We start from the raw sequence: 23,512 nt of genomic DNA, 5'->3' as shown, positions 1-23,512 counted from the left end.
ATTTCATCTAGCATGGATGTCCCTAGAGTTCAGCCAGATTATAAAGGACACATCATGAAGCTGCTGCAATCAATGGAAAAAATCTCCAATCTTTTTTCCTTAGTTTTTTTCTTAATATAATAACAATAGTAGTCTTATTATAGTGATTTAAGGTTTGAAAAGTGATTTACACACGTTTTCTCAGCTGAACCTCACAATGTCCCTTGGAGGGAAATGCTATTATTAACCCCATTTTACAGAAACTGAGTTTTAAGTGACTTTCCAGAGTCATATAACTACTATGTGTCTGAGGCGGATTTGAACCCTGACTCCAAATCCAACACACTCCCTTCACTCTGCCACTGATTATGCTTAGTCTTCTATTTTCCCGACAACTTCAAATACCAAGCATTTCAGGTTCTAATGACTGCTTCTTTTTCCTTTCTTGATTCATTTTGAGCAAGAAACCACTTCTTCCCTCATGGACATATGCTAGGGCCTAGCACTAGAAATGGCGACACTAAGAACTGCAGGCCGCTCCTTGGTAGTCGACAAAGGGCTTCTTCATCGCCTGGTTTTAGGATTCAAGGGCTAGCTTCAGCCAAGGAGACAGTGATTTAAACCTTACTCCAGCTGGGTGACTTTGAGAAGATCACTTCATCTCTCTGACCTTCACTTTTCTCATCTAAAATGGGGATAATCATAGTATCTCCTCCAAAGGTCGGTGAGAGGACCCAACAGTGACGCACTTTAGCTCTTTGTACACCATCAAGAAATGTTAGTTGTTATGGCTTCACGCTTCTCTGATGACATTCACACAGAAATTGCCTAAATCTTCTGGTTATCCTATTACTGTTCTGTAATAGTGCCACTGGGCTTTTTAAATCCACTAGATTTTTAAAGTTAGATGAAAGTGGTGGGATGTAAGAGCATCTTCTACATGTAAAAATGATACAAGATTGGGACAGCTCTAGGTACAGAAAGAAGGATGAGGATGGTGTGTATTCCTCCCTGTTCTCAGGTGGTTTTGATTCTTTCACTCGTATTAGATATTTGGGGGCTTTTCATTCCACAGAGTTTGGAGGTAGTGAGCGTTCCATCTGGTGGCACCCTCAAAACTGCTATTCAGAAATTCTTCATTTTTGTTTTTTGAGACTGGTTTTCCTTTATCTCACCCATGCTGGAAATACAGTAGCCCCTCATGGGACCAATCTCACTCCTAATCAGCAGGGGAGCTTTGACCCACCCACTGACTCTTTCACCCCTTCTTGGCAGCCTTGTGGCCCCTGCTCTCAGGGACTCACTCCATTGGCACCAGTCTTAGTGTAGATATCAGATGTTTTAACCCTATTGATGCTCACACATCCCTACGGTAAGCAACCCGCCAGCTTCTGTCTCACCAGTAGATGGCATGAGAAATGAATACCACCACAACCAGGTGATCATAATTTTTCAAAAATCTGGATCCTACTTGGGCATTAGGAGTGGCCCTTTCATCTGGGCTGATGCTTCAGTTCCACCTCTCTCTCCCTCATCTTCACCTTCTAGATCCTTTGGCAGCCATCATATTTCAAGTCCCATCTCTATAAGAAGCCATTCTCGTCCCCTTTAATGCTACTGCCTCCCCTCTGAGCTTCCCCCTAATTACACTGAATACTGTTTGCTTGGACACAGTTGTCTCTAGCCCCATTTGGTACAGAACTCCTTCAGGGCAGGGATGGTATTTTATCTTTCTTTGCATCCCTCGTGCTTAGCACACTACCAGGCATGATTTTAATACATACTGGTTGACTGGTTATTGAGGACTTACCCTTCGAATATGGGAATTTATCTGTTAGTCTGAATGATAGAGAGCTTCTGATGTATAATCCTCAGTCGTGTCTCTTTTAACATTGGTAATTTTTTTTTAATTTTCAGGGTTATGACACAGTTTCTATCATTTCCTCATAAAATGTACCACATCATCACATCATATCATCATATCATCATATTATCATCATCATTACCATCATCACTACCATCATCTCATCACCTCATATCATTACCATCATCATCATCATTATTATGATCATCATCACCAACATTCCCACCATCATCACATCACAACACCACTAACTTTACCATCATCATCATCATCATCACCACCATCATCTCATCACATCATCACTATCATTTTCACTTTCATCACCACCATCATCATCATCATCACCATCACCATCATCACTATCATTGTCTTCATCATCATCATCATCATCACTACCATCATCTCATCACATCATCATATCATTATCATTGTCATCATCACCATCATCACCATCACTATCATCATCATTATTATCTTCATCATCATCATCACCATCATTACCTCATTTCCCTCCTTCTTTCTACAGGGCTCAGACAGGAGTTGCCATGGGCCAAATTACCCTCCCAAAGACAATCTTTCACACTGAATGACTGAATGAAAAAGGCTCTCTGACTCTGCGTGCCAGCTGCTGTGCTTATAGTTTGTGACACTAATACAAGTAAGAGAGTCCCTGCCTTCAGTGGGCTTAATGGGGTAAAACAACACTTACATAGGAAAGCTAAAAATGGGGGGAGGGATGTCCTATAGACTCCTAGACAGATGAATAAAAGAAAGACTTTGGGGACTTCAATAAAAATCATTATTATTGTTATTAGTATTATTAAGCACATGATGCAAGAGTAATCTCCACTCTACAGATGAAGAAACTGAAGCTTGAAGAGTAAAGTGAGTAGGCCAGGGTCACACAGTTAGGAACTGTCAGAGTCAGGATTTGAATCCACCTCTTCCAACTACACAGCTCATTCTCCTGGACACCATAGTGAGTCCATTAAACTAACCTGAATTCAAATCCAGCTTCTGCCACTGACTAGCTATGTGACTTGGGCCCTCAGTTTCCTCATTTGGAAAATGGAGATGATACTGGCATCTCCTTCTCAGGGTTGCTGTGAGAAAAAAATGAGAGAATAATTGTGAAACACTTAGCACAGTGCCTAGCATACAGTAAAGGACAGTTATTATTGTATTTAATTTTAAAAATCCACTAAGACCCACTGGAAAGTTTTCATATGCTTTCCCAGCTGGTCCCTCTAGCCCTGCTCCTTCAGCTCTGGGCTGGCAAGGACTCTGGGTCTCTGTTTCTCCTACGTGCAGTGACATGTTGGTGGTACCTTTGCTGTCACTCACCAGATAAATGGCACCACTTCAGAGGTGATCATTTCCCACTGAAATCCCAATAAAAGGGATTGCTGAATGTCAGAAAGCTTCCTTGTTACCCACTGGGGCAGTTGTCTTTCAGTTTTTCCCCCTAACTAACTTTTAGCAGCCCCCCCACACCCACCAAAAAGCTGTCCCCTTCCTACTTCTGGAAGCCAGGATTTCATTCCTTCAAATTCCCAGAATTCCCTAAATGGGTTTTCCAGAGTGAAGGAAAACGATTCTTTCTCCTCCTAGGGCTGGTGCCCACGAAAGCAGCTCTTTTCCCAAGAACTGCAGTTTAACTTTTAAGATGAGTATGCCTTTAATACAAAGAGTCTGAAACACATAGTCAAGGATTGACTGGCATTAAGACGCTCCAAGTCCAAGCCAATGGACTTCAAAACCAAGAAAGCAGGGGAGACACAGGCTGTAGGGGAGACACAGGCTGTAGGGGAGACACAGGCTGTAGGGGCATTTAAATGCAAATGTCTTCCCCTTCTTCCCAAAACAACACAGAAAGTGGGAGCCCTTCTCACTTAGAGAGCTGGGGAGGTACCAAATAGAGGAAAGAGAGCCCATCTAGCCATCACCAGAGCCCTCCAGACTCCTGATGAGGCAAAAGCAATAGCATCAATACCAGTGAGATCCAGCACTTCTGTAGCATTTTGAGGTTTGTAAAGTACTTTACTTTTATGATTGTCTCGTGTAATCCTCACGATATACCTGGGAGGTGGGTGCTCTTATTGTGTTCATGCTACACTTAAGGACACACAGACAACCCTGCTTCACACAGTTAACAAGGATCTAAGGCCAATTTTCTTGACTCCAAGGCAGTCCTTCTATGCAATTCACCATCTCCCTGCCTTTGTGACCCTAAATCTTCTTAATCCCTTCTCTCCTGTCCAAAAGCTCTTGGGTACCCCAATGCCTGTGCCAACCTTCAAAGACCTTACATCCTATGGTGGAGGGGGGAAGAATCAAATGTAAGAAAATACAAAACATATGGAAAGTAATTTCTGGGGGACTGAAGATCCAGGGAGTCAAAGTATCCTAAGTTCTAAGTGGCTAAAAAGGGATTTGAATCCAGGTCCTCTGATCCCAGAGCAATGATGTGCCTTTTCTATTGTACTGGAGCTGAATTTTCTTTTCAGTGAAATAAAGCAATTTGTAAGTCATTTGTCAATTTGCAGCTCTGGAGATTTTTCACATTTGGAGTTCCCCAATATCAATAAAATAATTCCCACATCTTAAAAACAAAATGGAGCAGGAAGAGGAATTAAACCTGCTTAAATTCCCAACTGTGATGTTTTTGGAATTTCCAAAGTCTGCAGCCAATTCTTCACCCCAAGGGGAATGGTAGTAGATCAATGTCTCATAATCTTCCTCCTAATCTTTTGGGATCCCTTTGGCCTCCCACATAGAGAGTCAATGGGAATGTCTAGTATCTTCTGAATTTATCCCTGGTGGATCTAAATATAAACCCAAGTCACATCTAACCCAAGTTACCCTATTTTCCTGGGCCATTTTTTTCTGAAGAGTACCTTTAGGTGGAATGGACTCAATGACTGATAGGTTGTACCTGCTGTCCAAGGGCAGCTCAGTGACATTTTTGGGACCAAATAAACTCCATTCTGTTTCCCTGTAGAAAGGCTGAGATCTGTGTCACTGGAGGAAACCACCTCTCCTGACCATCCAAAAGTTTCCAAGTATGATTTGTAAACGTCCCCCAATTTTCTGGATGCCCTCTGTGTAGGTTCCTCCTTACTGCTTAAATAGTCAAGGATCAAGCAGTCCCTGAAAATAGAGTTTAAATTGGCTTTGGGTTCAAAGAGGAACTATCAATTTAGAACTAAAAGGAGTTTCTGTGTCATGAAGTTCAGAGGAGAAAATTGAGGTCTGTAGAAGTGAAAGTAACTTGAGATGGGACCTACCAGCTTTTCAAAAAAAACTCATCCCTTGACTTGGCATTTAAAGCTCTTGCCGTCTGACTCAATCCTATCTTTCCTGACGTTTCTTATGACCCACCACCAAGACTGGCCCTGCTGTCCATCTCCATCTCCTCATTGCCTCCTCTTGGAATCCCTTGGTTGCCTTTAAGGTTCAGTGCCCACTTTTCCTGGTTTCCCAGAGTCCTAAGCTGCAATGTCACCCCTCCCCCCATAGTGACCTTAGATCAGCTTTGTACATGATCCACATCTACACGTACACATTAATGTGGTCTCCCCTGCTGGAAGGTGAGCATCTGAAAGGCACTGACCCCCTTAGGGTTGTCTCCCTATCCCCACCACCAAACATCACGCCCGGCATGGAGCGTGCCCTCAATAAAAGCTTGCTGATTAAATCACAAAATAGATGATGGAAAACAGGATGGAATCTTGCATTCCTGAAGAATGACCAAAGGGTATGTTCAAAAGATGTCGATGAAAAATATCAATATCAAGAGGAGCAAAGGAGAGAGACAACTGGGGGATGTTCTACCTTTTACAGGATAAATGCAAATTATCCTAAACAGATAAACATTCAAAATTGGGCTACACTGTTTCATTTGTCAGTCATTCTAGAATCATAGTGAACTTACTTCCTAGCAAATTCAACTGCATTCTGCACCTAATTCCCTGTTTACTATGTTCCCACAGGCCTAAGGTGGGATAAAGAGTTGAAACTTGCCAAATATGAGAACTACAAGGGAAGCGATGCTGAAAGTAAGATCGGCTCTGGGGGATCACTATAAACAACCTTCCTATAACATGTGCTTCCTAGTCTTAGATTCTTAATAAGTACACACTAACTAAAGTATGAATAACCAGGAGGGGAAAATATCTTGCTCAAGAAATGTACTTCAAAGCTAATTAGAATGCATGGAGGGTTGAAAAATGGATGCTCCAAAGGAAAAGAGCAACCACTCCATTTCAAGATGGAAAAAATGACCCAAAAGTTAGCCCTCTCATTGATACATTCAGAAATGATAGTACTGCCCTTACCTCTCTCAGATGGATGTTTTCTTTCTCCTTCTGGTCTAAGATCACCTCTAAGTGGTTCACCTGAGATTCCGCCTCGGCCATCCTTCGGGTTCGCTCATTGTCATCTTCCATGCCTTTTGAAGGCAAACCTTTGCTTTGTAACATTTCTAGGAGTTTCTTGATGGATTCATCGCGGGCATTGAGGGTCTGTTTCTGGGTTTCGATCCTCAGCTCCATCTCTTCTAAGGTCTTCCGCAGAAGGAACAACTCTTTGGCCTGGCGGTCATGTTCAGCCTGGAGCCTTCGGAAATTCTCCTCCGTCAGTTCGATGGTGAAGTGCTCGGCCCCACGATTGCCACTCTCCTGTTGGAGGAGATGATTAAGGTCTCTCTGGGTGCGGAGCTCATCTTGAAGAGCTTGAATTGTCAACTGCAGATGCTACAACGGAGGAAGAAGAAGCAAGAGAGGGTGGGAAAGAGAATCAGTAAAGCTCCAAAAGGTATTCCCACTCTCACCCAATGTGAACATGTCATGTTAGTCATGAGATCCAAAGGACCTGGGATGAAGTCTTACCGAAAGGCCTCGGTTGGATTATTAGCAAATGAAAATGTGGAAAATTAGTTGACACTTGTCAGATGTCTTGAGAAAAGAGAATGCACACATACACACAGAAGATGCTGTTAGTGTCAGGTATAAGTGAAATAAACCAAAAAAAGTTGTAAGTTAGGTGGTAGAAAGGGTTAAAAGTGCAACACACATAGACCTTCTCTATGTCCACAAAGCTCAAAGATTCAACATTCCTTGTTTTCTAAGTCATTCGGTAAAGACTGGAGAGCAAGGGATCTTACCTGGGATCTGTGAATTTAGGGGGTGTGTGAGTGTGTGTATCTATGTGTGATAAATAGATCTAGTATTTATACTGCATATATTTACTGTACATATATAGTATTCATGTAATATATTTTGTATTTCAATATAGTAGGCTTCCCTTTTAAGCATGTGAACTTCACTTTTATGCATTTAAAAATATGGTTGTGAAAGGGGGTCTACAGGCTTCCACAGATGTCCTGCCCAAAGAAAGGCCCCTGGTCCAGTAACTGCATGGCACAGTAAATAAGGCCAGCCTTAAAAGGCAAGAATCATAAGGGCACTGATTCATTGAGTAAGTCACTCTGGAGCAGCTCCCAACAAATGGGCCCAAAAGACAGTGTCTGTGTGTCTTGGAGAACCATTGCAGACTCAGGTCCTAAGTCACCATTGGGTCAGTTATCTGCTATCAGCATTGTGGGACAGAGCCCCCTCATGTTGATCAAAATTATAGATCCCTTCCTCCCGTCTGTTCTTTTTCAGACATAAATGGTCACCCATTAATGCAAATAACAGTCCTAAGGAGTGGACACAAAGATGCCTTCATTTTTTACAAGGACAAAGCTGCAAACAAGCTTAGGAAACAGTTTCACTGTATCTGTAAGCGAAAGGAAAAACAAATGCACACACAAACACACCCAACGGATGAGGGGCTAGGCTTAGCAAAACAAATGACTTGCAAAGAGTCGACAAACCTTTGTTCTCCTGGCATCCAAAAACTGAACGGCATGGCCAATGAAAAACAAAAAAAAGAAGCAAAAAATCAACACAAAGATACAATGCAAGCAAATTATGCTTAACAGAATCAAACTTAACTCAACATAAAGTACCTTCAGAGGAAAAAAAAATCAGTTCCTTATTACAGCAGAGACCCACAAGCATTGCAACATCTAGAGCACTGAAGAAGCTTGATAAACTGGAAATCAAAAAAAGAAAAACCAAAAACTAAGCTTTATCCCCTTTGGTACACATAACTCTTATTTCACTTAAATTATTAACTCGAAGTTTGCATAATGTTTAGGATAAGGAAAGCACGATCATCGTAGATACATAATATATACAATTTTAAATGGAGGTGATCTCAGAGGGGAGGAGTGGAAAAGCCTCTTGCGGAAGGCAGGGTTTGAGCTGAGACTTAAAAGAAGCCAAGAAAGCCACAAAACACAGGAAAGAAGCATTTCAGCATGAAGCAGAGCCAATACAAAGGCATAGCACTAGAAGGTGGAGAAACAGCACAAAGAAAGAAGAGCAAGGAGGCTGGTGGTCCTGGATCTCAGAGCACTTGCTCCAGTCTTAAGCCAAAGAAATCTATACACAGAAAGGGTGAAATATATCTTTGTTAATTACTGGATTTCATTGATGATCATATGGATGACCCCCAATGTAAATTCTTCTTAGGTAGGAAACTCTGCCTCGGATTTCTCCTGCCGAAGAATCTATCACTAGTGATTTATAGACAGTTAATTCACAATAAATATTGGTTCTGAGGATTTAAAAAAAAAAACAACACAGAATATGTCATGAGTGAAATGAGCATCAGACAATATTACAAGAAATTACCAGAAATTCAGTTCAAAAAGCACTTGCACAAAGAAGAGACAAAACAAAACTGTCCCCGCCCTCAAAGAGCTTATATTCTGCTCAAATGAAAACATCTGAATTACTGGAAGGTTTCCTATAAAGTTCCTGTGACTTAAGACATTTTTGAAAAACCCTTCAAAGCCTATGGCACATTTTTCAACCCCTCCTCCTGCATTGGAAATTGTTTTTCTAAAATGATGAATATGATTTAGGGAAAAGTCAACAGTTGTTCAGCCCAAAAATTAATGAGTAGGATGAGAGATCAAGCCAAATGATTCTACTTTAGGTCAGAAGGAAAATGTAGCCATAATGGGGAAAAGGAGACTGGTTTCCTTCTGTTCCCTAACAATGATTGCCAGAGGAAATTCCAAAGACGACTCAGTTTCAGAAAAAAAAGTAAACTTAAGAACAAGGCTGCCCAAGCACACCAGTCTTAGCCTATGCTTGTATCACACAGGTAGGCTCCTGCTCGCGGATGCCGAACCCTCCTCCCACACTCTTTAGAGAGATAGAAATTACAGTGTCTGTTAGAAGAAGGTAAGCCAGAATCCATTTATGATATCTCTACCCACATTACACATAGACCTGTCATATTTTAAATAAACTACCAATGAGAGGGGGGACTAAGAAGGGAGATATCATGTCCTTATATTAGACAGAGAGAGGAAGAGGGAGAGGGGAGATCATATCTTTATATGAGAGAGAGAGAGAGAGACAGAGAGAGAGAGAGAGAGAGAGAGAGAGAGAGAGAGAGAGAGAGAGAGAGAGAGAGAGAGAGAGAGAGAGAGATCAGCAAGAGATAATTCAGAGTAAAAGAAAGGGGGAAAAGGACAACTAAAAGAGAACCCAGAAAGGGAGACCAGAAAGAAATCCAAAAGAGAGAACAAAAAAAATCAATAGAAAAAAGACACATCCAGCTAAAAAGAGAACCCTGAAAGAGAAAGAACAGACCAAGAGAGAGTCAGCCAAAAAACAGAAACAAAGGAGAGAATCTCAGTTATTAAACAAGAGAACAAGAGTGAGAACCAATGCAGAGAAAAAGAGAGGAGAGAGAAAATCCATGTGGGAGAGGACAAAAAAGGAGAAAAAGACGCACCAAATGAGACAGAGACACAGAAATAAACAGCTGAGCTTCAGCCAAGAGTAATGACTGGTGACAGTTGAACAAAGTGAATAGGAACAGCCCAGATGAAGCCCTGAGGAGCCTAGTGGACAACAAGGAGATCCTCCACCAGACCAGGAACCATGGAATAGAGATGATGGCTACTGACAGCATCTGTTTTCAGGCAAGGTTGACCTGAGGGAGGAGGAGAGGGAGGGAAGATACAAAAACCATGTTCAGTTTTCCTTTGTTCTCTTACTCTAGAGTACTACTAGAATAAACCTGTTCTTACTACACTGTATCACAAGAAGTCTTATGAGAAGAAGAAAACCCCTGGGTTAACTCAAGAATGAGAAGACTTCAGTTTTAGTAAAAACAAATTTTGCAAGGCACTGGTGCAGGCACTGTGGGGGGACACAGCGAAGCATGTGGCCCAGTCTCTGTCCTTCCAGAGCTCAGATGGAAAGGCAACAGATGTGCATGTTTAATAAAAGCTCCATGAGCCACAAAGGGCAGGGCATAATTACAGTTACTGGGGCAGATGTTGGCACTAGTGCTCACTATTAAGAGCTGGGGGGGAAGATGATTTTTAAGAGTTCGACTAACAAGCAAGCCAGGTCCCAGAGGGCCTAGCCCACAACGCCAACATCTCCCCATCAACATCTTCACCACCAGCCCCCAGCCCAGGTCCCCAGCCTTCATCTCTCCCAAGCAGCAGCAGCTTTGACTCAGCTGGGCCTCCCCCCTCCCCTGGCCCAGCTTGGTCCCTCCCCTCCCTTCCCTACTGCTCCTCTACCTCTTAGAGAAGCCAGTGGAAGTCACTGTCTGCCCACATGTTTCCAATTACTCCCCATTTGTCCAAGCCCGTGACTCAGCATGATTCAGCAACCTTATCTTAAAGCAGGCCGGGCAACTTTGAAAGTCAACCAACATCTGTTAAAGCCCAAACAATTGTAAAAGGAAAAAGATCCCTTCCTGTTTCTCTGCAATACGGAATAAAATCAGAAATGCAGAATACAGAACAAAGCTACAAAGTTGGGGAAATCCACTTTTCAGAGTTTGTGCTCTACACAGGAATCGATCAGCCCTCGACCAGTTCCATTTCAAGGTAACCCTCACCCAAAGACCTGGCCTTCCTTGGACCAAGACTGATCATCAGGCAGCCTCCCCCAACCCTAATCACATTTCTTTGTTCCATGTTGCTCTCATGTGGAGCATATTCTGGGAAAAATCTCTTAATATTGGTCTCTTTGGATGTGGATAAAAGGGTTCCCAATTCCCCCACAGCACTAAGAATAATAATAGCTATCAGTTTCAGGACCCTCTTTATTTCATCCCATGGGAAAAAATGCATTAAAAGTCTTAGTAATTCATAAATAATCATTACAATTCTCCCTTTCCATTAGTCCCACCCTCCCCTCTCTACCACCTTCTCCCCTACCCACTTTCCCCTCTTTCCACTTTCCTCACACTCTCAAGATCATATACAGTCCACTAAACCAATAGCAACACCTTGGGATTTAGAACCCTCTTGAAAGGTCAATGAAAATTAGAAATGCTCAAAAGCCTAGCTCCCGATGTTCTGGTTAATCCTTTTATCATCCTAGGAGCCTCCAGCCCTAGAGAGGGCTAACTCATCCCAGAAGAACAAGTCAGCTTGGAGCTTCCAGAGAGTCAACTCTCTTCCAACAGATTTGCATTAGCCAAACATCATGAGGACAAAGGTCAAGTCTTCTGCCACCCTCAGGGTCTATCTAAGGTCCTTTCTATGATTCTAGTTGCATGATAGCCCTGAAGATCCCAAAGTTATGTCTCTTCAGCTTCCCTCCTAGTCTTCATAATTTTTCTTGCCAAATGGCAAGAAGAATTCTACCCACTTGAACACAGAGGTAACAAACCTGGAGGCTTAGTGGTTACATAAAGGGGCTTGACGATCGAAAAGGCACACTGTGTCCAAAAGCTACCTCTGACCACAACTAGTTCAGGTCACTTAAAAACTCAGTCTGAACCTGAAATCTTCTCATCTGTAAAACAGGTAAAAAATCTCTTACTATGTCATCTCTTTGAGAACAAATCTCTTTGGAATTTACACCCCAGAAAGCATTTAATAAATGCCTTTATTTGACAGAGTGATCATGTATCCAGTAGGCTTTCAAATGATACAAAAAGCCCAGTGATTGCCCTTTTTTGAAATTATTGTTCCTGATTTCTGCCTTCAACTGCCCTGTTCTTTGGTCTCTGACTCATCCCTGACATCCCTGCCCTGCTCAGTTCCTGTGTCACTTCTCTAAGAGCCCATCTGTGAAATGAGGCCATCACCTCATCTCTCTGGTGACATATCTGTCACCGCTGTGTGATTGGCACGTTGTCCAGCTTATTCCAGAAGAGGGCTCTGACATGTCCCTTCCTGCGCCGCTCCATGCATCCAGCATGTGAAAATATCAATATCCCGACAGAAAGCTCAGAACCAAAAATCAAAGCATCTGTGTTGCACAAAGAATATTCTTTTGGGGTTTTTTACAGTTTTGCTAAATTAAGGACAAAATGTTCTGTAAAACTCAGTAGCTGATGGTTGTGGCAAATATAAAGGCAATTGATCATTATCACAGCTAGAATGTATTATTCTGTTAATATTGATTGTGTCTTCCATGTGTATGAAAAAAGGCAGCATGTGTGGGGTCAAACACACTTTCTGCATGTGGCCACAACACTCTGGTGTACTTGAATCAGATGAAATTATAACTGGGGAAAAATGTGATTAAAAATACAATAAATCATTGATAATGTCGATAATTGGTTTTCTAAGTCAACATGCAGTCCATGCATGATTTAGTGGCCCCCATTTCTATTCGAGTTGGACATCATGAGTGTAATAGTGGACAGAGGGCTGGCCTTTGAGCCAGAAAGAACTGGATTCAAATCCTACCTCTGATTTACACTGACCATGCAACTCTGGTCAGAGTCTAAGTATCTCAATTTCCAAGACAATTCTAAGACCATCAATTGCACAAAAGATGCTGATTTCTACATTAGTAGAAAAAATTTTGCCAGAATTTCCTTGGACCAATGAAATCACAGGTCTTGTAAAAAAAAAAAATAGGAAAAAACCATGCAAGTCATTGGGGCTTTATTATAAACCCTGTTCTCCAAGAACTTACAGTCTAATGAGGCAGCAGGAAAGGCTTGAACACAAATCCCTATGATCTAAAGGAAAAGGAGACAGAGCCGGAGCAGGAACAGCCAAAGAAACTGCCCTGGGAAATCTGAGGAAGGAGAACTCACTTTGACCCCTCAGAGGCAGGAATTAAGCTAGACTGGCCAGAGAATGTGATATCTGATTTGACCTTGAAAAGAAGGAAGAAATTTCCAAAAATGGGGAGCAGGTGAGAAAGAAGTGAGATCAATCACAGCACAGGGGACAGACTGAACTAAGACTAACCACAAGAAAGGGCAAATTAAGAAGGGGAGACAAACTAGTCCAATATGACTGAAGCACTGGGCAGTCAAAGTGGGGAGGGGGACAACAAAATGAAGCTAAAAAAGATACAGTGAACTCCTTCTCTCCCAGTCTCTCTGCTTCTTTGTTTCTATCCCCTTTATGTCTCCCCCAACTATCCCCCCAACTCTCTCTCCCCACACTCCCATGTGTGAGAATATGTGTTTGTGTGGCCAGCTGGCTTTCTCTGTGTCTCTCTTCGTGTGTCTCTACCTCTCTTTGTCTTTGTTTTTCCCACCTTTCCCTGTATGCTTCTCCTTCCCCCACCCCGTGTGTGTGTGTGTGTGTGTGTGTGTGTGTGTGTGTGTGTGTGTGTGGCTGGCTGGCTCTCTTTGTCTCTGTGAGTCTGTGTCTACCTGTCTTTGTCTTTATCTCTCCCCCCTTTCCCTGTCTCCCATGCCCCCCCTCACTCTCACTCTCTCTTTCTCTCTCTCTCATAATAGTGTATTTTTTCAGATGGAAACATAATATACCAATCAATTAGAAGATAAGTCCTTGAGACCAGGGGCTATTTCATGTTGGATTTTGTAGCCTATTGACTAGCTCACATGCAGCAGGTGCTTTAAAATATTTCTTTTGGATCTAGGTTGTGAGGGCCACAAATACAGAATCAGATTTTATACTTTATCATCGAGGCAATGAGGAGCCAGAGAGGGTCCTCCCTGAGGAGTGATAGGATTCAAGGCATTCGGCGCTTTCTAAGTATTACTCAGGTTTAGATATAAAAAGTGGATTAGAGAAGGGATAGAAGGGAAACAGATTATAACAGTCTCAACAAGAAGAGCTAAAGGTCAGAACCAAAGGGGTTATAGAAGGAAGAGGAGAAAACAGAAGTGAGAACCCAAGCATTGACTCCTGGCATCTAAATAGAAGGAAGAAACTCCATGGGATCCCATCATTTGGGATAACTGATCCCAGGAGAATGGCAAAGGTTGACAAGGATCACAGTAACGTAGATTTCAAGACAGCAAAGATCTCTAAAGTCAGTAAGGGACACATTCTCTTAAGGAGAGATGAGGAAGGAGAGAAATGTATACTAGAACGGTACAAAAATAGAGATTGCTCGATGTCCAATCTCAAGGATCCTAGAATTCGATAAATTCTGAAGACCTTAGTTACTGGACAGAGACTTACTACTTAACTAGAACTGCTGGGAAAATGGGCCAGCAATAGGAAAGAAATTATATTTAGACCAACACCTCAGGCCTTATGCCAATATAAACTCCAAATGGATACTTGACCCAATTAGAAAAAGTCGCGCTATAAACAAATGGGAAAAACACAGTAAATACCACCTATCTGAACTATAGATGGACAGAAAAAAAGTTCAGAATGAAACAAAGGATAGAAAGGATCACAGAGGATGAAATGGATAATTATATAAAAGCAAAAAGATTTTTCCCAGACAGATCCAAGAAGAGAAACAAGTGGGAAAATCTTTGCATCAAGTTTCTCTGATAAGGGTTTCATTTCAAAGATCTATAAGGAACTGATTCAGATTGCTAAGAATAAGATCCATTCAACAAGTGATAAATAATCAAAGGCTATGAACAGGCAGTTCTCAGAGGAAGGGACACAGGTTATCTAAAGTCATGAGAAAAAATGTTTCAGTGACTCTAGTAGTCACTTATAGTGACTTGTAGTAGAGAAATGCAAATCAGAACAATTCAGAGGTTCCAATCTCTACCCATCAAATTGACAAAGATAATGGAAAAGGCAAATGACTTTGGAAAAATAGTCACATCAATGAAAAATTGGCTTAACCACTCTGGAAAGCAATTTGCAATTATACACACGTTGCTAAATGGTTGATCGTGCAACAATCACTGTTCTGATTTTTTTACCTTTAACCATGCTATATCAATAGGCCCATACTCAAACCAAAGGAAGGGAATTATTGTACCTACATGTGCAATAATACATGTGGCAGGTCCTTTTGTGGTGGTCAAGAATAGGAACCTAATGGATACTCATCAATTAGGGAATGACTGAATGAGTAGTAATTATGATGTGATATTATGTTATAAGAAATGAGGAAGTCAGTGGTTTCAGAGAGATGAGGAAAGAGTGCAGAACCAGGAGAATAATTTATTCAAAAGCAACACTGTAAAGACAACAACCGTTAAGGCTGTAAGAATTGTGACCAGTACAATGACTACCCATGATTGCAGAGGACTGTGATAAAATGTAATCTCCACCTTCCAACAGAGGAGTGATAGAGGGAGGATTCAGAAAGACATAGGGAAATAGATCTTTTAACACAGCCGATTTGTTTTGCTTGAATGTGTATTTTTTTTTTTACAATAAATGTGTTTTTCTTTTTTTTCCAGTGAGGTAAGGGGTGGGAGGGAGAGAAAACAGATTTTTTGTTCATAAAGAAAAGTTTTTTTTTTTTAAATAAGGAGGTTGGTAGGTTATATATTTTAAAAATTGGATATTCTGGGGCAGCTGGGTGGTGCAGTGGATAGAGCACCAGCCTTGAATTCAGGAGGACCCAAGTTCAAATCTGGTCTCAGACACTTAACACTTCCTAGCTGTGTGACCCTGGGCAAGTCACTTAACCCCAGCCTCAGGAAAAAATTTTTTTTTTAAAAATTGGATATTCTTTCAGGTTACATTATACTGTTAGTTTTGTTTAATTGCCTGTTGATTCAATTGTGAGCTCTTTGAACATAGGGACCGTCTTTTGCTTCTTTTTCTATCAGCAGTGTTTAACACAGTGCCTAGCCCGTAGGTACTTAATAAAAGTTTAATGATTTTTATTGCAAAGGGTAGGGGCAATCTGGGAGTGTTAATAATATGAAAAAAGCCACTTCAAAAAAATTTAAATTATATATATGTATGTATGTATAAAAATCCGTATCATTCACTTTTGATGAATGCTAAGGGATACTCATTCAAGTACCACCTTCTAAATGAAGCCTTTCAAGATCCCATCTCTGACTAATGCCTTCCTAAGTAACTACTTGCATTAAAAAACATCTCGTATTAATTTATTTTCTTCATATTTGTTCTGAGTATATGTGAATATTTATTGTTTATCTCCCTGTTAAAATGTTCATTTCCTAACAACAGGAGAAGTGCAAGCTATGATTCAACAGTGAGATGCAATGTGGCCTTGAGCATATTAAGGGGCACTGACTTCCAGAATAAGGAGGTGATGGTACTATCAATTAGGTGAATAAATTAGGGCAGATGAACGTGATGTACTATTATTACACCGTAAAAATTACACCATAAGAAACAATGAAAGGGATGATTTCAGAGAAACTGGAAGGACTGTATGAACTGATGCAGGGTGAGAAGTGAGCGAAACCAAGAGATCAATTTCTACAATGACAACACTATAAAGACAAATGGCCATGAAAGACTTAAGGATTGTGGATTGGTGCAATGACTCCAGAGGACCATTGATGGAGCATGGCAAACATGTCCGGTAGAGGCTCAAGGTACAGAATGAAACAATTGCAAGGATTATTTCGGTTTGGCTATGTTTGTTACAAAGATTGTATATGTTTTCCAGAGGGCACCCTTTTGGTGGAGGAAGAAGAACCCAGAAATATCACATGGCCAAAAAAAATAGAAGAAAAGGTCATTTGATGATTTCTTGTCATGAACGGGGCGGGGGTAGGGGGGGTGTAGGAATTCAAAAGAAAACAGAGACAAGCAGAAACAATTTTAAGCGTCACATACTACAAAGATTCATGGTTTTCCATTTTAAAAGAATGTTAGTTCCCAGAGAACAAGAATCATGTAAGTCTTTGCCTCTGTCTTCCCCAGCACAAAGTAGGTGCTTAATGATTGCTTGATAGATGCAGGGGGGAACGCTTCATTTCTTATTTCCAAAAATATTATTCCATCTTCCCTCCCTCGGACACTCTCCATCTCACCAATATCTTACTTAAAACGTGGTCTCCAAAACCGAACCAAAAAACCAGTCATGTCTGACGAAGGGGGGGTGAGTATGGAGGAAACAGCACCTTCTTATTCCTGGAAGGCACGCCCCTCGATACAGCCCACGTTCATACTGCATTCTTTGGCCACTGACACCCTGTTGATTCATAGCACGCAGTCCACTACAACTTCCAGATCATTTTCAGACAACCTACCGTCTAAGCAGGATTCCCCAGTCCTGTCATTAAGAAGGTGATTTTTTGAACCCAAGTACAAAACTTTATACTTATCCCTATTAAATTTCATCTAATTAGATTTAGCCCAATGCTCAAGCCTGCCAAGAGCTTTTTGGATTCAAAGTGTTAGCTATCCTTCCTAGCTTAATGTCATCTGCAAATCACATTAGCATGCTGTCTGTGCTTTTATCCAAATAGCCCAGGACCAAGCATAGACCCCTGGGGCGCTCTCCTGGAGACCTCCTTCCAAGATGACATGGAACCATTCATTCTTCAAATCAGACCATTCATTTCACTTCAACTCCATCTAGACCACATCTGTCCATCTTTTCTCCTCCAACAGATGTCTAGCCATGCTGTCTAGCCATTCTTAAACTTGTTGAGTTTATTTTAGCACAATTATAAGCGTTTGTATTTTATATATATTCATGTTAATGGTATGATATGGTATGTTGAGTAAGTTATTTAATAAGCTAAGTAACTGAGGCACAGGAAATAAAGTAACTCCAAATTACTTGCCCACAGAGAACACAAAAAAAAGCAAATGCTCTCACCTGGCCCAGAAAAGCTACATGGTGGGGGATTGGAATATATTTTCTTCCCTCTTTATTCTATAACTATAAGGGGAAAAAATCTCCCCCATGGAACCAACATCATCAATGTTCCTAACCAAGAAAATCCAAATGGCTCCTGTACACTTTCCCATTGGTCTGACCACATGTCTCAAGACGGGTGGTTTTATTTCCATTTTACAGAAGGATAAATTGAATCGGGTCGAGAGATTTGTCTTAGAGTGGTGGTGATGGAGGACAGCTAAATGCAGACTTGAAAAGTACGGTCTCTCAACGGCCAAGCCCACAATTTCCTATAACTGACTTCACCAACGTAAAGACTTAGAATTTGATACTATTCACAAGCATCAAAATTTACCTAATAAAAAAGAAGAGAAGAAAATTAAAATACAGAAAAGCAAGAGCACCTCAATTTTATAGGGGGAAAAAAAACAGATAAGGCCCCATTCTTGGCTCAGCCTAAATTCCAAAAACTTGCAATACATACTCCAGTCAGAATCTAATCCAGATTTCAGGACTTCTAAAATAAAAAAGGTAAACAGAATGAAAATATAATTATATATGCATGATATACATAGAACACATAATTATTTAAATAGCAAATGGCCAGATGTTCATAGTCTATCCAGTCTTAGCCACAAACATGGAAAATATGACTTTCTGGCAAGGTTGAAAAAATTTGTGACCCTAAGCCCTTTTCCACACTATGAGGAAAAAACAAAAATGATAAAGTCTTGTTCCAGAAAGTAGTGTAAGGTTTCATTGCTATGAAAAACTGTCTTCAAGCTACATAAAACTATGAACTGGCTGATGGCCAGAAATCCAACTTTTTTTTTTTAAGCTGTTCCACAATGTCTGACAAGCAGACGTTTAGCATATCGTGCCGGACTCTTCCCCAGGACGCAGGAGTTCTCTGCAAAAATGACTTATAAGATAACAGATCTTGGGGATGAAACAACAGCCTCATTAACCATACGAGGAGACTGAGGAAAAAGAGTCCTATCAAGAAATATTTACTAAGCTATATGCCGGCACTGTGCGAAATTACACTTAGGATATACAGAAAGACAAAAACACTATTCCTGCTCTCCAGGAGATTACAGTCTGGCCACAGAGACCATATATAAAGCATTAGGTATGTATAAGATACATGCAAATGGAAGTGTCCAGACACACAGCTGGACAGTGCTTCAGCGGGCATGTGAAGCAAGGTCTGATTTTAAAACCTAGTACCTTACCCAGAAGCCCAAATGTCTCTCTGGCCTTTATAATTTAACAAGTCCTGGATTTTAATTGTGTTTTAATTTTCTCTTAGGAAAGTTCTTAGGGAAGTTTTTTCCTACAACAAGAAAGTTGTAGAGTGCTGCAGATAGTGGGGGAACTCTGGGTAAGGTATAAGACCCTTCAGCCCAGAGGGAAACTGCTGGCAATGTCTGGTTTGGCTCCCAGTCTCCCTTTGGTGCATCTCACCCTTCCTAAAAAAGTCAAGGAGGGCATGACCACTTGTGTCCTACTTGAAGTAAGGGATACTCACTGTAAAGAGGAATTTACATATCAATAGCAAGGTCTTTCTAGTTAGTGGTGGTGGTTGTTTAAATTTTACATGAAATGTCTTCCAAACTCATATACTAGCCCAAAAATGATGTCACTCCTTTGGCCTGACTGCCAATCCCAATCTTTGATGGGCTCCTGACTTCCTTTAGAAAATAAAAATTCTCCAGCCTGTGTTCAAGGTGCTCCAGAATCTCGCTCCTATCTACTGGTCTTCAAAAGTTCTACATTTTGGCCAGACCGGACTAACCACGGCTTCCCTAAACTCCTTGTACCATGTCCCATCACACATTTGCCCAAGCTGCTTCTCCTACCTGAAATGCCTTCTTTCTTCACCTTGACCTCTCAGAACCTGTTCTCTGGATGTCTCTTTAGGATCAATGTTCCACACCATTCCCCTGTCACTGAAGAAATCTTCCTCTCCTCAATCTTTCTTAGATGGTACTTGCTTGCACCATATTTTTTATCCTCATCTCCCAGAAGCCTTTCCTGGATGGAGCTTGGTCAGCCAGCTCTGCATCCCTGATGACCAGAGATCCTCATCTGCCCCACCCTCCAGCCTACTTCTCCTGCTAATCCTGTGCTTACATTACCAAGTTAGTAAGACTAGCGGAGATGCAGGTACCATATTAGCCCCATCACCTTTCCCTTTCCCTTTCCTTTTCTGAAAACTGTAACTAAATTATCCAGGCAATCATCCCAGTCTCAGGATAGGGTAAGCTCATGAATTACTCCTCATCTCTGTGACATGGCTCCCCTTCCTGGCTATCTGCTCCTTATGATACTGTTTTCCCTGATAGACTATGGTCTCCTTGAGACCAGTGACTATCTTGCTTTTGTATTTGAATTCCCAGTCTTTAGCTGGGAATTTAGACTTGGAAAATGGGAACCACTTGATTAATACTTTTCATGCTGTTTCCCACAAAAGGAATGTAAGCTTTTAAAGGGCAGGGGCTATTTTCTGTCTTTGTCTCCCCAACGATCAAGCATGTGGCCCAATTCTTCAAAGGGGGCTCTTAAAAATGATTTTACTGGGTTCAACTTATTGAATAAAAATATAATAAATTTTTAAAATATAAAAAGGAAATCACATTTCCTTAGAATGTCCCAAAAGTCTTTGTGCAGTTTTAAACTTCTGATAATATCAAACTGCATGAAGACTTTTGAGGGAAATTGTATTTTTTTTAAAAATCTTAAAAAGAAATAAAAGGTGGTATGAAGTAGTAAATAGCTATTTTCTGAGACAGGGTGCTGAGTTCAAATCTGGCCTCTGACACATATTGTCTGTAGGATCATGGGTAAGTCACTAAATATCCCAATGGTCCAGACAAGTGTCTAAATAGCAGGATGGCTCCTCTACAGCAGTATAAAGAACCCCACCCCTAGCAGCCCCCACACACTGATTAAATCCTTGATATTTACCAAGAAAACTAAGACAAAATTTGATGAAGCATTTATGGTCTCTTCCGATGTTGCAACCAGTCTTTGCCAGCTGTATTGTGAGGGTCACATGTGTACATGCTACATATGTGTATCTACCATATGCCTGTCATACAGATAAAGAACTGGAGGCAACTTCAGAGACCACCTAACTTTGCAGAAGAGAAAACTGAGCTCACAGAAGAGAGACTTGTCCAAGTAACCAGTAGCGGTCAGGAGTTGAACTCAAGTCCCCTGGCTGCAGCCATAATCTCCCCTTGTAACAATGTGGCATCTCAGGGATATTAAATCCAAACAGAAATGAGGGCTACTCATCCAGACACAAGGACCCGTGGGGGCTGCGTACAGACCTAGAAAACCACACATTAACATTATCTACTCTCCACTGTATTTTTTTTTGTGTGTGTGTGAAATATTTCCCAATTCCTTTTAGATCTGATCCAGCGCCCTTGGTTGACATGTCTATTGTACGCACAGCAACATCGGAACTACAGCTGGGGCAGTACCAGACACACGCCATATGCTGGTCATCCACCCCACACGCCAGCCACTATACACCTACCACACGCATTTCAGGCAGCCACACTACCATGTGTCCCCGTAAAAACAGATCCCATGGTATAGCACCATCACAATCCACCATATGCTACATATCCACTACACTGCGGGCCACAAGCTACATACATACTACAGAGTACATGTAAGACATATAATATCAGGTATTATATGTATGACAAAGACACAGAACGCACATCTATGTTGCAATGCCCTGTCTAGGTACCACACCGTGCCGTGTCACGTGGGCATGAGCCCCATAAACGTACCACGTGTTACAAAAGCATTCCACGGGAGCTCTGCACATCCCAGACACTCCATACTGCAGCCGAGCTGCCTCAGTCAAAGCTATAGGTGAACACTGTAAGGGTGAGCTCGCATCCACGCTTCCTGTGTCTACTTCTACGAGAACACTGGCTGGTAGAATTCACTCAATTATGCTGAATGAGAGCCGTGGCAAAGGAGGACAAGGGATGGGGCTGGCTGTGATCAGGACCAGCCCAGTGAACCGAGGGCTTCAGGGAATGACCACGCCCCTGCCAGGATCTCTGGGGTGACTCTCCTGGGCAGCTCATGTGACATGGCTGGGAGCAAGAATCAGACATCTCCCCAAAACATGTGGCTACAGTCTGTTACGGAAAGTTCCTTTCTTGGGAATTTAACCAAAAACATTACCATTTTTGTGCAGGGTCCTGGGCTCTCTCCTCAGGGGAGAACTTTGGCAAAAAGCTTGGAGTGCTTGCAGGTGGTGCTCGGGCTAACCCCAGACTGGGCAGCAAGCCTCTCCCTTTGGTTGCCTCTGACCTCCCTTTTATCATAAACCCAGAGAGCTGTTCATGCTCAGACTGTAATCCATGTTAGCATTATCTCCCAGTGGAATGGAAGCTTCCTGAGGGGTCTCTAGACACTCAGCAGCTCAAAGTACCTTGCATACAGTAGGCGCTCAATCAGTGCTTGCTGAATAATACCAAAATATGCTTTTTCACCTCACCCATAAAAGGTGGCAAGGCACTCTAATGAGGGGTGGCTATTCCAAGGGCTTCCCTTTTCAAAGGCCTCCTCTCCATGGGTGCCAGAGGGCTGATCACATGACTTCCCACCCCCAGCTCTCTTTAAAAAAAATCTCCATCTGACACAGAAAGCCTTCCAGGTCCACTCCCGGCCCACCCTGCTGGGCTTATTAGACCTTCCTCCCCTTCCCAGCTGGCTCTCTGGCACAGGCCAATTGGCCAAGTGTCCGTTCTCCATCTTGGCCCAGGCCTAGCAGGAACACCCTCCTTCCTCTCCCCTACTTCATGCTGCTATTGCTATGAATGATGGGAGCAGGAGAGAGGAAGAAGAGGAAGGAGAAAGAGGAAAGAGGAGGGAAGGAGAAGGAAGAGAAGGAGGAAAAGAGGAGGAAAAGAAGGGGGAAGAAGGGGAAAAGGAGAGAGAGGAGGAATTGGGAAAGAGGGGATGGAAAGGAGGAAAAATGGGGGAAGGGAAGGAAAAATGGGGAGGGAAGGAGGAGAAAAGGGAAAGGGAGGAGAAGGAAGAAGGATAGGGGGAGGAGGAAGAGTTGGGGGAGAGGAAGAGGAGGGAAATGGAGGAAGTGAAGGGAAAAGGAGGAGGAGAAGGAGAGGGAGGGGACAGGAGGGAAAGATAAAGGAAGGGGGCAGAAGAAGTGGAAGAGAAAGGGAAGGGGAGAGAGGAGGAGGTAGGAGAGAAGGAGAAGGGAAAAGAGTAGAAGGAGGAGGAGAAAGAATGGGGAAAAAAGAGAAAGAAGGGGACGAGGAGTGGCCCAGAGATTTCATCAAAATAGGATCCAGGCTTGCCCATCAATTGGAGAATGGTTGGGTAAATTGTGGTATATGAAGGTTATGGAATATTATTGCTCTGTAAGAAATGACCAGCAGGAGGAATATAGAGAGGCTTGGAGAGACTTAAATCAACTGATGCTGAGTGAAATGAGCAGAACCAGAAGATCACTATACACTTCAACAACAATACTGTATGAGGATGTATTCTGATGGAAGTGGAAATCTTCAACATAGAGAAGAGCCAACTCACTTCCAGCTGA

The 23,512-nt window shown here is 42.0% G+C and overlaps 1 protein-coding gene across 20 annotated transcripts in view; it reads right to left on the bottom strand.

The window, feature by feature from the left end:
* ERC2 (ELKS/RAB6-interacting/CAST family member 2) overlaps positions 1 to 23,512 on the bottom strand; it is a 993,908-nt gene that overhangs the window by 828,780 nt on the left and 141,616 nt on the right. For 13 of the 20 annotated variants that reach the window (XR_012485046.1, XM_074284429.1, XM_074284434.1 and 10 more), the window contains exons 3-4: positions 7,722 to 7,745; positions 6,181 to 6,597 (exon numbers count right to left, since the gene is read on the bottom strand). Coding sequence is in view for 19 of the 20 variants with exons in the window: in XM_074284429.1 (XP_074140530.1) it covers positions 6,181 to 6,597; positions 7,722 to 7,745 (441 nt within the window). In the remaining variant the exon portion in view is untranslated. The remainder of the gene's footprint in view (positions 1 to 6,180; positions 6,598 to 7,721; positions 7,746 to 23,512) is intronic. The other 7 variants (XM_074284432.1, XM_074284437.1, XM_074284439.1 and 4 more) reach the window with 1 other exon arrangement.

Source organism: Sminthopsis crassicaudata, chromosome 1, assembly GCF_048593235.1.
Source record: "Sminthopsis crassicaudata isolate SCR6 chromosome 1, ASM4859323v1, whole genome shotgun sequence".
NCBI lineage: Eukaryota > Metazoa > Chordata > Mammalia > Dasyuromorphia > Dasyuridae > Sminthopsis > Sminthopsis crassicaudata.
The sequence above is the reverse complement of the archived record's forward strand: the minus strand, read 5'-3'. Positions and strand labels throughout refer to the sequence as shown.